At 39.5% G+C, this 16,781-nt stretch overlaps 1 protein-coding gene across 3 annotated transcripts in view; it reads left to right on the plus strand.

Moving 5' to 3' along the window:
• Positions 1-16,781, plus strand: part of CNTNAP2 (contactin associated protein 2) — a 1,959,883-nt gene that overhangs the window by 1,155,222 nt on the left and 787,880 nt on the right. For 2 of the 3 annotated variants that reach the window (XM_047694949.1, XM_047694950.1), the window contains one exon: positions 11,302-11,454. The exons of the other annotated variant lie outside the window; for it this stretch is intronic. In XM_047694949.1, coding sequence (XP_047550905.1) covers positions 11,302-11,454 — 153 coding nt within the window. The remainder of the gene's footprint in view (positions 1-11,301; positions 11,455-16,781) is intronic. 3 annotated transcript variants of the gene reach the window in all.

The raw sequence follows: 16,781 nt of genomic DNA on the forward strand, positions 1-16,781 counted from the left end.
GCTTTTTATTTTTAAAAAAGCAGAAATAATTAGAAATCTTGTATGTAAATACTTATTATTTTCCATTATTCTTTATGGAGTTGCTTTAGCCTTTCTCATGTATGATTCCAGTATTAAAAATTGAACCCCCAAGCAGTTCAATGCCCTTCTGAAGGTTGGTGGTAATGGTAGTGTGTCTTTATGTGTGCATGTGTTTGTGTGTGTGTGCGCGCGTGCATGTGTGCATGTGTGGGTAATGGATATAAAAAAAAATTTGTTATTGAATATGATCATTTTTTAAAGTCCCACAGTATGACTTCTCTGATTGGCAGAGGCTATATCTGAAGCTTTATATCAGCTTCAGTCAAATGTTTAGTTACTCCTTTCCATTGCTCAAATATCTCCTTCAGTTTCCACTCTAGCACTTTTAATGTGTTCTAATGCATCCTCCACATCTAGTCTTACCAACCGTGGTCTTTCTTTGTTTAGTTCCATGGTTAGACCAGAAGATGTTTCGAAAGACAGTGTCTCCAAAGTCACTGTACCTATACCTGTAGTCCTTGTATAAGACCTTTGTAATTCACAGAATGTTTGCCTCCCCCTCCGACCAGTCAGTCATGTTTTAAGAGGTCTGGCAATGAGTCTGCTCTGTTTATCATTGTGTCTTCAATGTCTACCTCGGGAAAGCCTTGTGAGAGATTTCCATTGGATAAATGAAAACTACAGTTGAATGAGGAAATGGATGTATGATCCCATACTCTTCCTCTAAATGTAAGTGACGTTAAGTTATCACAAATAGATATCATGCCAAGCAATTTGATAAGGGACCAAAAATCCCAGAGAAGACAGGAACCAGTTGTAACTGGGAGTGTCTGGAAAGGTTTCATGAAATATGGGTTCTTTGAAGAGATACAGGTGAACTAAGCCAGTACGAACAAAATGAATCCAATCAGAACAAAGCAAGGTAAAGGCGACTGAGTAGGGAATACTCAGGTATATACAATGTGTTTGAGAAAGTGGGACAGTATTTTGGCTAAAATATCATAAAACCGTCTGTCCACATGTTGGACAGTTTGAATGCACAGCCAGAGATCGGGCATTTTCCTGGGTAGGTAACTGACAGAGAAAAACAACAAGGAGTAGATGAAGTACATACTTTTCACATTGAAACACATGGGATTGAGCGGCAGCCCAGTACAGCACACGAAGGGGAGTACTGATGGAAAAGAGACATTTTTCTGGGATGCTTTCAGATGCATGATACCCTGGACTGATTTTCCTGGAGGGCTCCAGGACGCCAGCCTTAATCTTTTCTGGGCTTCAGGAGGAGTGCAAGGTTAAAGCTGCATCAAAAGGTGTAAACAGCCCAATTGGTTTGTTTGTGATGGCTTCCACTTTTTATAGGCAAATTTAAATACATAATTCTTAGAAGAGAATAATGAAAGGACGTAAAGCGAGGAAAATCTGGCATAGTTTCAGGTTGCAGTAGAGTAAAAAGGAATTTGTAAAATTCATTTTCAAACAGAAACATTTAAGTGGCAAAGAAGAGTGCAAATAAAGTAAATACTTATTTAATTGGCTCACATTAAAAGAAATACTGAATGGTAACTATACAGCTTGATCTGTTAGTTGACAAATAACAATTGGGGCAGTTGAAGCAATCACAAAGAGTCCGTCTTGAGTTTATTTTTGCATGAAAACTTCCCAGAATATTCTGTCCCACAATGTACCCTCAGGACTTCACCCAAGGCTTGAGCCTTGTAACTTACTCAGTATCACAAAATCACTTCTCTCTTACTAACTCTACTTCATACTCTTGCACTTAATAATACATTTGTGCTATATTTGCTATTTGATAACTTATTTTTTTAACCAGCTAGCACAAGGCAAGTGTCCTATCTCATACTTTCCTTGAATCTTATGCTCTTCATTTAATAATTAAAATAATAATATACATAAATATTACATAAATTGCATGGAACTGAATTGCCACCAGGATGGAGGGTGTAATGGTTCATAGACCTTTCCTTCACTCTTCAGTTTATTTTATATTCTTTGCAAACCACCAGTGTCACAGGATTCTTTTTTTTTTTTTAAAGATTTTTTTTTTTTTAATGTATTTGACAGACAGATTACAAGTAGGCAGAGAGGCAGGCAGAGAGAGACAGGAGGAGGAGGCAGGCTCCCTGCTGAGCAGAGAGCCCGATGCGGGACTCGATCCCAGGACCCTGAGATCATGACCTGAGCCAAAGGCAGAGGCTTTAACCACTGAGCCACCCAGGATTCTAAAGTCCATTTATATGTTGAATTCTCTGTCTCGAACTGCCGTTATTCCCTTAAAACATAGATTTATACTTTAGAAAGAAAGAGTGATAAGACAAAGAATTCTCCTATTTTATTTCTTACTTATGTGATATCTGTTCTTCTGAGTCTGTGTTTGACCTTGTATATGTTAGAAGTGAAAGTGAGGATAGATTTTGGAATCAAAAACCTGATTCTCTTTATGCTAGTGTTTCCCAACCCATGTTCTCCCTGCTTGTACTTTGAACCTCGTGCAATTATTTTTTTCAGGAAGCATTTGACAAATGCATTTCAAACTTAATTTAACGATAAAAATGGAGAAAAATGGCTACCTTCAGTGAGGTCAGTCTGGGAAGAAAGAGATTGAATAATCGCCCAGTTAAGTAGCTTGATTTTTTTTGTTTAACTGGATTTTTTAATTAACTCAGGATTAACCCATCTGTTCAGTGAAGCTGCTTAGAATAAGAGAAGCTTTCATTCTAAAGGGTTATTCTCAGAGGTACAAATATAGGTGCATGTAAATAGAAGTTTACAATTCAAGCTATATCATTGTAGAGATGCACCGTTTTGCCCGCCCAAGATAGCATTCCACTGGGGAGATACTTACAAGGAAACTAGAAAGTAAAGCACATCTCCTAGGCAAGCACTTATCAGTCACCTACCAAGAAGTGGGCACTGGTGTTCTACACGTGATGTTACTAAGCCCTGGAGCAGCTCCCAATCTAGGGAAGGAATTAAACAGATAAAGAATTCATCACAGTACATGGTGGCGAGTGCCTCTCAGCATGGAGGAGGGAGCATCTCCTTCCACCCGAGGGTGCAGAGGCAGTTTCCAGAGGACGTGGAGTAGGCAGGATAGTTTGGATGAAGGGAACAGCATGGGCGGCAGATTGAGGGGAGTGCAGGTCATTTCCTGGGATTGATTCCTGATTAGGTTGAAAAGACAGTATCTGAGTCCATTTGGGCTGCTGTGACTTAATGCCGTAGACCGAGTGGCTTACAAACAGTAAACATTAGTTTCTCACAGTTCTGGAGTCTGAGAATTATAAGATCAAGAAGCCGGCAGATTTGGTGTCTGGCGAAAGCCCGCTTCCTAGACAGCCACCTTCCCACTGCAGCCTCACGTGGCAGAAGGAAAGGGAGCACTCTGGGGTCTGTTCTTTGGAGGTGCTAATCCCTTTAATAATGGCATGGCCCTTGTGACCTAGTCACCCCTCAAAGGCCCCACCTCCTAATACCATCACCTCGGTGGATGGCACTTCAACATACGAATTTTGGGGAAATGCAAACATACAGATCATAGCAGGCAGTATCGTTGTCCCTTTCTCATCTTATTTTGGGGAATAAGCATTTCTGGTTTATCTGGGGAATAAGTATTTCTAGACAATAAGCCACAAACTTTGAATTGTTCTGTGTAAACTAACCAAAAAAGATAAGTATTGATTCTCCCCTCCTCTAATACAACAAAAGTGATTTCCCTCAGCTGTAAGGACAAACACTGTCTCTTTTGGGTCCTCCCCCTAATACCTTCAGTGAAACTACACTGTAGATGTTTCCTTTTCTCCCCTGTATCTTGTCCTGTGAGCTCGTAATCAGTCACTGCCATCAGCCTTTAAACACGCTCAAGTCTGTCCCACGGCAATCTTGGTTCCACCTGTAAGTCCCTACAACCTCAGCTTCCCTTGACTGTAAAAACGTCTAGAACAGCTGTCTGTTGGTAGTTCCACACTGCCGTTTAATCCTGACCCACTCCTCCATCACTCGACCGAGACAGCCCTCCTCAAAGGTCACACTAAGGGCCTGTGTCTCTTAACAAAATGGACTTTTACCTTTTCCTTGTTTCTCCTCTTGAATGCATTTGGCACTATGTCAGTTTTTCTTTCTTGAAATAGTCTCTGACATTTGTCCCCATGACATCACACTCTTATTTTTCTCTTATTTCTTTGGATTCTGCCTGCTGCCACTGGTTTCCTTTTGCAGGCTTGTTTTTCATGCAGGCATTAAATGTGGGTTCCTGAAGACTCAGTACAAAGCTTGCTTCTCCTCCTGCTCTTGCCCTCGCATTAGGCGGTCTCATCCATGCCATGGCTTCAATGTCTTTGCACTCTAAACATTCCCAAATTTAAAGTTCCAGGCAAGACCTGCCTTTTAATATTTCCAGGCTTATTTAATAAACACCTCAAATGCAACTCCTGCCAGATTGAACACATCTGCCATTCCTTATTTCCTAGAATCTGGCCTGACCCCATTGTTTTCTCTGTAAGAAATAACATAATTACCCACCTTTATTCTCTAGGTTAAGAGACATAAAAAAGTCTGTTAATTGTAAAAGTGCTTTACAATGGAGTTTCTCAGCCTTGGCACTGTCAGCATTTGGGTCCAGTAATTCTTTGTTGTGAGGATCGCCCCTTTACAGTACAGGTTGTCCGTCAGCGCCCCTGCCTGACCTAAACACACAAGATGCCATTAGCACTCTCTTCCAGTTGTGGCAACCCAATTGTGTCCAAACATTGCCAAAGGGTTTTTAGAGATGTAAAACCAGCCTTGATGGAGAACCATTGCTTTACAGGGCAGACAAGAAAGTAAGGTGCTTTTATTAAAAACCAGAAATCATATTGAAGTTTTCATGGTGTCACTGGAACAGAAGATTTAAGATAGGAAAATAATAAGAAATCTGGCAAGTGAATTATTCAGGTATGTGTCTGAGATGATCATATTATGTATAATTTATAAACCATCAATATTTCCAATGTTAGGTGAATGCTATGAATTCCATCAGTTATCGAAAAATGCTCTTCATAAAATTTGCCCAAGAAAGGATTTGCTTTATCACCTCATACTTGTCAGAATGGCTGTCATTACAAAGACAAGAGGAAAATGTGGGCAAGGATGTGGAGAAGAGGAGACCCTTGTGCACTCTTGGTGGGCATAAAATGGGTGGAGCCCCTGTGGAAAACAGTATGGAGGTTCCATGAAAAATGATAAATAGAGCTATCATGTGATCCAGCAGTCCCACTTCTGCGTATATCCAAGGGAAGTGAAACCACCACCCCGAGAGACCCACACCCCCATATTCATTGCAGCATTATTTGCAATAGCCAAGGTATGGAAACAACTAAGTGTCCCTCAGCTTATGAATGGCTAAAGAAAATGTCACACACACACACACACACACACACACACACACACACACACACAGAAATATTACTAGCCATAAAAAAGAAGGAAATCCTGCCATTTATAATAACATGGATGGACCTTGAGGGCATTATCCTAAGTGAAATAAGTCAGGCAGAGAAAGACAAATACTGTATATCACTTTCATGTGAATCTAAGAAAAAATGAGCTCCTAGAAACAGAACAGATAGGTGGTTGCCAGAGACAGACAGCATGTGGGGAGGATGAGTGAAAGTTGTCAAAAGGTACAAGCTTCTAGCTATAAGATTATTGTGTTCTGAGGATGTACTGTACAACATGGTGACCACAGCTAACAATACGGATGGTGTATTTGAAAGTCACTAACAGAGTAGATCTTAAAATTTCTCACCCCTCCCCCAAGATGGTAACTGTATGAGGTGATGGATGGTAAGTTATTGTATTAATCCTCTCACGGCATATATATATAGAACCATTGTGTTGTACATCTTAAATTAACACAATGTTATATACCAGACAGATCTCCGTAAAACCAGGGGATGGGGAATATGTGTCTGGTGAGAGCCAAGGAAACGTATCTGGGCTTTGCTAATAGCACCCGACTATTTTAGAGCATTTTCCCCTCCCCTCCTTCACCTCTAAACCACAGGCGCACTGCTTCTAGAAGTCACATGCTCCCCCTGTCACTCAGTGCCTGGAATCCCCCCTTCACATAACCCTTTTCATTGTTAGATCGTTGACCAGGCATCACTTTCCCAGAAGGCCTTTCCTGCACCCCAAAGTCACCGCTGTGGTTTTATGCTGTGGGAGAACTGTGCTCCCTTCCTTCTGCACATAACCTAACTGTATCACTGAATGTGCATTTGGATGAGTATTTGAATATTTATTACACTCAGTAGACTTTAAACAAGTATGTAAGGAATAGACTGTAAAACAAGAATCCCTTGCAGCAGTGTGTATGATTAAACAGAAAGAAAGAGAGGAAGGGAGGAAGGAAGGAACATATCAGGCTTACGGGTTGCTATCTTGCCCACCAATAGCGCAGGATGCTTGAAATCAACAAACACTAAAATAAATCCTTGGTAGACTGGTCATCCACAAGGTCTAGTGTCTTTCCCCTGTGTCATGCCACTTCCTGTATACCATAATTTAAATTCCCATTAGCATCTCAAATACTGTTTTTCAGAGTTGTTGAATTCCCTGGGTAAATACGACACACATTAAAGTTTAAGAAAAAAATCTGTGTAAGTGGTAAATGCATTAATTAATTATTTGAAATTTAACTTTGCTCCACAAAATTTCACAGGTTTTAAACTGAAAATCCTACCTGTAGCTGGTGAGAGTGGGAATATAGTTGGAGGCAATATATAGCAGTTTGTTTGGTCCCATTGTGTTTACTGTTGGATCATCAGAGGAAAGGGCTGTGGTCCTCAGGTCATCCTGGAACATTCCTTCAGTGTCAAGAGTGAAGCCTCACATTTGCTTGGTGAATCAATAAGAAAGAGACCTTTTGGGCAAAAATGTTGAATACTGAATTTGACACTTGTTTTGGAATGACAAGTTGTGAATTTCATACTGGAATATAATGTTACCTATGACATTTTCAACCTATTTTCATATTTTCACATCAGTTGGAATTTCTCGTGAGCCTGCTTTCTCCTCCACGTCCTGCGGACTACAATAAAGTGGTGTGCCTCTGGGTGTTTGCAAACTGCCTGTGGGTAGACAGTTGCTGTGTTCATATCCAAAACTCTGTGACTTTGTCTAACAGAGGGTTGAAATATCAAAATCTAAAAGCACATCCTTTTCTTTGATACATCTTCATATTTTATGACCTAGGTAGGAACAATGGCAAAATTGGGATATGTTTGAATATTTAAGAGCCATGAAATTAGTATCTATTAAAGTAACAACACTTTGTTGTCATTTTAAATAATATATTCACTTTCATGTATTGGGAAACTTTTTCATACTCCAGAAGGATATTATCAGTCCACTAAAATAATGAAAAGTTGACAGCAAAAAAGTGGAGGAGAGATATTGAAGCTTATTGAAGGTCACAGAATGAGAAAAGTTAAAACGGAAAGTAGAAAGTGGAAGAGTAAGTTATGGATGACTATTCCCCTGGGCTTCATGTGCAGGGTTATGCCTTCTCTGTATTTGTTAATAGTTGTAGCATGATATCCCACAGTGGCTGAGCTTAATGCCTTAGCAAATGTTTTTCCCTGCAAATAACAATTATTTTTTTAATGTTAATTTGAAGTAGCTAAATGGAAACAGAATCCTGTGCATGACTGCTAGAATAAAATCCTGGGTTTTTTTTTCCCCCATAATTATAATGTGGAGTATTTTTTTAAATGCCTCCATGCATATTTCAAAACTAAATAGAAATGTTGTCTACCAAGATATTTAGGCTGAAGGATCTATCTTGTCCTAAAGTTTGAATTCTCCCTTCTAATTTCTATATTAAGAGAGATCAAATTCTCCAGTGCTTTTCCAAGGAAAAAAGAAATCCATAATAATAATAAATTCATTTTTAAAGGTTCATATCTTCCATCTACATATGGTCTTATATGTACTTTTAACGTATTCAAAAATGAAGGTTATGCCTGTTCTGCATATAACTGATGTATCTGTGTTAATGAGGAGAGGCTGACAAGGACAAGAAAGAAAGCTATTTTGATTATCTAAGGTAGTGGAACATGAAGTAATTTTTTTTAGTTCTTTTAAAGTGTTTTGTGTCTTTAGTTGCACATGAGGACACCTGCTACTCTGGGACGTCATAGCACTTCAAATAAATTAGTCACAGTCTACCATGCTCTGAAAACCAAACTCCAGGGTTCTGGGCAGCTGCCCAACTTTTTCTTCTCCCTCTTTAGACCATAGAGATGACCTTAAACACCAGCTTCCCTTTTAACTATCACAAGGCACATTATCTTGTGTATTATCTGTGTATTTGCTGTGTGTGTGTGTGTGCGTGTGTGTGTGTGTGTGTTTGTATGTGTGAATTCTTGCAAATGTCCTCAATACCTTTATACTCTTAGTCTTTGGCAACAGGAGAGGGAAAAGCAGATATAATTTTATTGATTCATCTAAAAGTTAATTTGATGACAGCTTTTTTGTGCAAGCCTGTTCTGAGCAACATAGAGAATGCCAGGATTTTGAAATGTAAGTTTCTTGACCTCTAAGATCAAAATCTTCCCGGAAGAAGTATGGTTCCTTAAAGTTTTGCCACAAGAAATGAGTGGAGCCCACTTCAGTCCGGAAAGCCACAAATCACTACAGAATATTATTAAGGCCATAACTCTGCAGAAAAACCTCAGCGGCAGCACGACAAGGAGCCCGGCCAAGATTTGCCCAGACCAGTGAATCTTAAACTCGAGCAAGCATCAGAATCACTGCAGCTCTCTGAGTTAAGCAGGTCGGTAGGAGGGGCAAGGAGAATTTGCATTTTTTTAAAAGATTTTATTTATTTAAGAGCAAGAGAGAGTGCCTGCATGCAGAAGCAGTGGGGAGAGGGAAAGGGAGAAGCAGGCTCTCTGCTGAGCAGGGAGCCCAGTGCCTGGCTGTATCCCAGGACCCTGGGATCATGACCTGAGCTGAAGGCAGACTCTTAACAGACTGTGCCACCCAGGGGCCCTGATAATTTGCATTTCTAAAACAATTTTGTAATGCTTATGTTGCTGATCTAGGAAGCACCTTTTGAGAACCACTGCCTTGGGCAATAGGATCTGAGGTCACTATCCATGTGCTTCAGGAAGGAACAGAAATCAATTATCATATGGTTTCACTTATCTGTGGAGCATAACAAATAGCAGGGAGGACATGGGGAGTTAGGAGAAGGGAGTTGGGGGAAATTGGAAGGGGAGGTGAACAATGAGAGACTATGGACTCTGAAAAACAATCTGAAGGGTTTGAAGAGGTGGGGAGATGGGAGGTTGGGGGAACCAGGTGGTGGGTATTAGAGAGGGCACAGATTGCATGGAGCACTGGGTGTGGTACAAAAAAATGAATACTGTTATGCTGAAAATAAATTTAAAAAATGATTAAAAAAAACTATTTGGGATAAAAAAAAAAAAAGAAAGACCTTGTGATTGTTTGTTTCAAGTGTTAACTGTGACTTAGCAAGGCTGTAATTGGAGTCCTCACCATTTAAACGGGTTATGTATGCTTTATGTTGGCCTTTTTTTTTTTTTTTTTTTTTTAATATCTAAAGTTGACAGTCTGTAAGCCTAGAAACCACAGTAGTGTAATAATTGAATGTGCTTTGTCTGGTGTTACCCTTCTTCTTGGGTTATCAAATCTCATCTCTGCCACTCATTAGCTCTGTTGTTTGGGGCAAGGTACTTACAATTTGGGGACCATGGTTTCCTCATCTGTAGAATGGGAGTAATAATAGCATTTACTTCATGGTTGCTACTATGGATTCTTGACTTAACACATATACTGAATTTAGAACAATGGCTGGCAAATTTAAGTATTTAATAAATCTTGCTGTCTCCTTCTTCGTATTTTTTATTGCATTATTTTTTGATAGCCAGCTCTTACAGGGATTTAAAATGCTCACATATTACCACCCAAATATGCGGATTTATTAATTTATAATTAGAGCATACTATAAGCATAAGGGAACCAGAGAAGTAATGGTACCCTCTCTAGTATCATCCTACAGAGGAACCCCACCTGGGAAACTGGAATAAGATTAGAAGTCACAGGTCTTATTTCATTGTTCACTCAAGCTATTGAGTAATTTATTCTTCACTAAAAAGAATATTTGCGTACGCCAAATGGATTAAATATCTTTATTGACCAGCCAGGGAAACAGTCCATTGAGAAACATAGACAAGGAGTTGGTAACCGGTTTGATTGATTGTTTTTTTAAAGAAATTTAAAACAAACACGTTCTAGAAATTTCTAAAGTTATTTATTTTTTAATTCGAGTATAATTCATATGTGGTGCTGTATTAGTTTTGGGTTTACGATATAGTGATCCAACAGTTGTATACATTACTCAGTGCTCATCACTGTAAGTGGACTCTGAATCCCCTTCACCTGTTTCACCCATCCCCCCACCTTCCCCTTGGCAACCACCAGTTTGTTCTCTATTAAAGGTTTTTTTTTTTAAATTTAATGATAGTTAAGAGTCATAAAAAGCATTGGTTATTATCACATGACCTGAGGAAATCAGCCTATTTCTAAAGAAGAAAGCAAACTAAGAAAACAATAGGAAAACCAAAGCTCATAAGTTTGACAACTGCGAGATAAAATCACGATTAATGCTGTCAAAGCAAACACTGCTCTGAACAAAATTAAACAGGCAGGAAAGACTTTATTCAAGACCACTGCAATAGTGGGGAGAGGCCCAAACTCAGTCTGAGTTCAGCAGCAATGAAAGAAATAGGGCAGGGGAGTTTTTAAGGGCTGCTATGGGGGAATCTGTGCAAGCCATCTGTTTCTAGGGATTGACTTTACCCAAAGGAAAAGTAAAGTTTTTCCTCTCTTCATGATAGTAGATAGTTTTACAGTTTGAAGCAAGGATCCTTGAAGTTAGGATCCTACCCTTCTACAGAGACTGGCAGATAGGGGTGTATTTTTTTCAAGGATTACATTTCAAAAGAATGGTTCCCCTGGGTCCTTAGGAAAACATTCCTGGCTTGTAGAACTGGCAAGAGGCTCTCTAAAAGATTTATATTCCAATGGGACAGAGAAAAGATCTACAGTTACAAGTTCTCCAAAGTAAATGCTCTAAGAAGGGGGGTGCGGGAGCCTGGAGTCAAGAAGAAGCCTGTCTAAGGTTTACCCAAGCTGAAGGCAACATGGAGGCCATCTTGTTCAACACCTAGCTTTTATATCGTTTAATCACAGAAGCAGCGTGTGGTCTCCACACACAGTTGGAAAAAAACCAGCAAGAGAGAGATTGGTGAGGTGCCATGTCCATTGGAAAAGCATGTCTAATTCAAGATTAATGATAATAAGGTGGAGTGAAATGAAGAGGAAGCCAAAACCTCATATGGGCATGTACGTAGGCAGACACACAGTGGCCTGAGCAAAGGCCTGGACAGAAGCAGCACAGAGCATAGAGGGAAGCAAGGGAGACGTGCTTTTCATTTTGTCTAAGTCTCTGAAGTCCAGCCCACATGCTTGAAAATGCCTTGGGTACTTCATACAAGGTTGCTACTCCTAGTTCCATAGCAGCAGTCGTCTCAGTACCCAGTGTCCCCCAGCCAGGGTGAGCAGACCCTTGGTGCTGTGCCCTCATGCTGATGGCTGCACGCCATGGATCCTGCTCTGGGACAGTCATCCCGGTGGCATTTGTAAGCTGACCTGGGTAGCCTGCAGGGTTACCTGGGCTTCTGTGCTCTGCATGTCAAGGCAGGCAGTTTATTATCCAACTCTATACTCCTCAATAAAGCTATTATTTAAAAACCTACAATGTGAAAAAATACTATGACCCTGTAAGAGGTTCCTAAACCATATTTAGGTTGAAAAACTTTGAATCTTACGATCTTAAGATTCTCATGTTGGTTTCAGATGAGTGAACTGAGCCTGAGAGAAGGAAAAGTATTAGGTAAAATGAAATTAGTAGACCAGGAAGATGAGAAAGTTCTAGAAATACACTCCTGGAACAGTTGAGTGACTATTCTTAAGAACACTTAAAAAAGACTTCAGACAGGTGCAATGCAAAGGGGCATAAGACCCAGGATCTAATTCTTCCTACTGTGTACCTGCAGATTGACTCATCAACCTGATGAACACTGGTTTCCTCATCCAACAGGGGTTTGGGGTGGGTCGGATGATTGACAAGGCTGTTGAGAGTTCTGGCTTTCTGATTCCTGCTTGGGGTGGGAATTCTTTTTTTTTTTTTTTTAAAGATTTTATTTATTTATTTGACAGAGAGAAATCACAAGTAGGCAGAGAGGCAGGCAGAGAGAGAGGAGGAAGCAGGCTCCCTGCTGAGCAGAAAGCCCGATGTGGGGCTCGAACCCAGGACCTGGGATCATGACCTGAGCCGAAGGCAGCGGCTTAACCCACTGAGCCACCCAGGCGCCCCTGGGGTGGGAATTCTAACAAGCTGTGCTTCATGTTCTCTTTAAATTATAAAATGGTTTGGCTGTGTGAGCCCACAACTCGTGAAATGCGTACCCTTCATTCACAGTGTGGGTCCTACTTCTGGCATCGCCCGTTTCAATGATTGCTTAATTTTCTTGCGTGTTTTGGGCTTGTGGCAAATAGATCTATTTGTGCAGCAAAAACCCTGGTCAAATATTAGTACAAAATTTTGGTGTTATAAAGTTCATATGACAGAACAAATTTAAGGGCAATAGCCTCACATTTTCAATATAAGAAAATTGATATTTTATATAGCTTGAAATAAATAGTTCTTAGAATCAAATGAAAGAATTTTGTTTTTATAAATTGTGCCATTTGACAAAATTACTTTCCTTGTAAACTCTGTGCAGCAACTATATTTCATCTTCATGATATTAGAAATAAAACATCCCTCCTTGGAAAATTCATTTGTCCAGATATTAAATATATTCAAAATTAACCACATAGTATATTGATGGAGATATTTTGCTAGGCAAAAAAAATACACCAATATTTCAAAACCAATGAAAACAAATCCGTAAGAAGCGTTTTGAAAATAGGATTCAGTGTCTGAGGAGAGAAACTTGTAAAAAAAAAACCTTCTTTGGCAATTATCAGTCATTCTGTTGACCCTAACCAGAGTATGTTAGAGAAGAATCAGAAATAATAACTTACCAACTTTGCAAATGCTTTATTCATATTTATTCAGTGACTCTACACAGTATTTAACATCACAAACTCTCACCCTCCCTCCCTCCCTCAACTGGATTAATCAATCCTCATTCGAGATGATCTTTTCACCTGGTCGGGAAAGGGCTTGCTGGCTGCTGGTGCTCCTTTATGGGCACATTTTTTTACATCTCTCTCAATGCTTTTGTTGTAGAGTAAAGTTTTACACTCCATGCTTAAAATTTCATGTACTCTCCATCCAGTCAGCAGGTGTGGAGAAACTCCCCTAGTATCGAGAAGGGTTTAAAGTTTTTTTTTTTTCATTTTGGACTTTAATGATTATTTTTCCAATTGGAAAGCTGTAACCTGATATTGTGGCTTCGATGGGGGTGTGGGGGTATGTTGTGGAATGTTACAGCCTGGAGCAGAAGGGACGTTGCCTTGTACAGGTGTGCTCTGACTCCCGACCTAGAACACTGGTTTGTGGAGAGTCTTTCCTGAAAGTCCATCTGTGTGAACCCTGATCTGTTAACCTGCTGGGCCGAGTGACTTTTCCTTCCTTTTCCTTCAGGTGATTCCTTTTATTTATTTCTGTTCCTGTACCTCTTTTCATATTCATGCTCCAACGGAACATCCTGACATTAACAATGTTTTTGTAGTGCTGTTTTTGCCAGCAGACATCTATTCTGGATTCTGGGTATTTTTGAATAATATTTTACTCCAGCTCTTATAGATTAAATAATAACTTCTGTTGTATACATCTGCATTTCCCACGTCTCTTTTGCCTTCCAGTGCCCGATAAATAGCAGATTTTTACTTTTCCGTTCCTCCTCCCCGCCCTTAACCAGTATTTTTGTTGTCGTGCTTTTGGTGTTGGTGGTAGTGGCAATGGTGATGTGTATGTGGTGAATTATTGAAAACAGGATTTTTTTTTTTTCAAGTCAGAAACATGATAAGATTGAATAAGCCTGGAGATACTCATATCTTGTGATGTCATTAGGATATAGAGGCTCATCAGCAATTTAGTTCCAAAACAAGGTCTTTGACAAATGGTTAAATAAATGCTTGGTTTGACCAAGTCTAAATTTTGGAAGGTGGTATTTTGCTGACTTCACCTCTACATTCTAGGCCAATGCTTTGATTCAAATGCAAAGATGGATACAGCTAAACTAATACAAATAAAGAAACAACTTTATTTGTAATTTTCCCATTGATTTATTTACATTGTTACCTTTAGCCTTTAGTTGGGGAAAAAAAAACAAACAAAAAACACTTCATTCCCTGCACTTCTCCAGTCACTGTTTAGCTGCTGTATCTTCTTAGGCAATTAATTACAACAGATCCTGAATTTTTTTTTAGCCCAGTGACTTTAGCAAACTTTCTTACATTTTCTGGGGTTCAAGGCTTAGCATTAATTTGTAAATCCTTTTCAGCTCTTTTTGGGTTATGGTAGTCCAGGACATGGCAATATTTTAAAAAATTAAATCCCTGTGCAGACCTGAGAGAAATGGGTAAATGTGCATATGGATGAGTTGTAGCTTTGTGTTCTCTTTAATGTGCAATTTTGGATCCATTAATCCTAAGACTTTGAAGAGCATAATCCAACAAGCCATTCAAATAAACATAACAGTGACTTGTTAGGAAGGCAGCTGGTTGTAATTGTTTCAAGATCAGCTTCCCCAAGAAGCAGAGATCTGCCAGTTGCCATTGTGAGCCCCTCATTCTTGATTATTATTTGTTTTTATTCTTTGGATCTCAGACTCCCACCCACTATTTGTGTTTTCTATTTCCAGTGAAAAGGTTTTTGTATGATTTTAGCTCTACGCCCATAAGTCACTTACCCAAAGGTAAGGGTATCAGTCATGTTTGGGAAGGTCCCTGGGAAATTATGATGTTTGTGTGGGTGGTGAATACATTCCACCCTTCAAAGGGCAGGATTGCTGGATTAAGAGCATGGTCAGGAAAGCATAGCAGTCATTAAGCTGATCACTTTCCCAACAAAGAAACACTATGTAGTTTGACAGCATTAAAGAGCAACACAATGGAGCCCAACATAGGATAAAATAGAGTGTCAGGGTCTTGGCATAGCTTTCAAATAAATTTTTTTAAAGATTTTATTTATTTATTTGACAGAGAGAGAGAGATCACAGTAGGCAGGCAGAGAGAGAAGGGGAAGCAGGCTCCCTGCCGAGCAGAGAACCCGATGCGGGGCTCCATCACAGGACCCTGCGATCATGACCTGACCCGAAGGCAGAGGCTTAACCCACTGAGCCACCCAGGCACCCCGCTTTCAAATAATTTTTTATGAACAATTGTCCTCAAAAAATAAAAATCATCAAAATAGCTTAATAAACTGGCTGGAGAATTCCAAATCTTAAAATATGTTCATAATATTTTATTATGAAAAGGATTTGTTTGCTTTTGAAATCTCATGACTTCTTTATTTGTTTCAGTCTCATTTTCTTATTTTACTAGTGCCACTCCCCTTAGTTGCTAAGAGTGAAGTTAAAACCACCACATTTATTTGTTGTAGAATAATTTGTTGTAGAATAATTTGTTGTAGAATTACTTTATAGGTTCTCTCTTCATAGATAGTTTAATGATAAATGGTTTTCAAAACACTCCATCCCAACAAAGAAAAAAGCTAATGGGCAGAAATCAAAGAAGACCCAGGAGCAAGTGCATTCAGGAGAGAAGTTCAGGTATGGAAAGTGAGTCTAGGGTAAGGAGGCGGGGCAGGAGACTTGTCTCTCTTACCTGTCTTCCGGGGACTGACTTCCTGCTTTACGAATACCTGAAGACTGTGATGAAAGGTGGTGCTGTTTCTATCCATCCTTTTGGCTTGGTGTCTTAATGTTCTTTTGAAAATATAATTATAAAAAACATCTTAGACTATGGTACTGGAGACCTTCTGGAGGCTCCGAAAGCTTGGGTGGGAAACCACATTGCAGATTTGGTCTCAGAGTTCCAGATCCAGAGACTGTATTTTCATATGACATTTTCTGTTGGTTAGATTTATTGGAACAGCCTCCTGCCTCAGTTACTTTATTGGTTGTTACAGATAAAAGCTGTATTTCACATACGATCTTGTGAGGATAAGAAGTGTTAGAATATTGCTTAACACAGAATGTAAGCTGTCACTCTTAGTCTTATGAATTCTCAGCTGGCATATGTTGGCTTATTAATTCAGGGAGGTCCAGAATTATTTTATCCTCCTTTCAGAACATTCTATTCATGACATCAAATTAATTGGGAGCTGCGTTACCTTTTAGATGACTCTTTCATGAGGAAAAAATAGTGGAACAAAGATCTAAGGGTTGCAATAGATATTTTATTTGGGTCTGAGAAAGTCAGCTACACCGCCCACCCACCGTGTGGTTCCCCAGGCTGCTGGGCACACAGTCCTCAGAACAAAATATAATCTTTCATTTCTATGTATGTCTCTGCATCTCTCTCTTTCTCTCTCTCTCTCTCTCTGGATAAATCCCGTTTGATTTTTGAGCTACTGTGTCTTGTTTTCTAGATTTTAACAGGGCAGTCTTCCTTCTATTGACAATTCTTTTTAGTTCCTGCTGCTTATGTTACAG

Source organism: Lutra lutra, chromosome 11 (genome assembly GCF_902655055.1).
Source record: "Lutra lutra chromosome 11, mLutLut1.2, whole genome shotgun sequence".
Taxonomy (NCBI): Eukaryota; Metazoa; Chordata; class Mammalia; order Carnivora; family Mustelidae; genus Lutra; species Lutra lutra.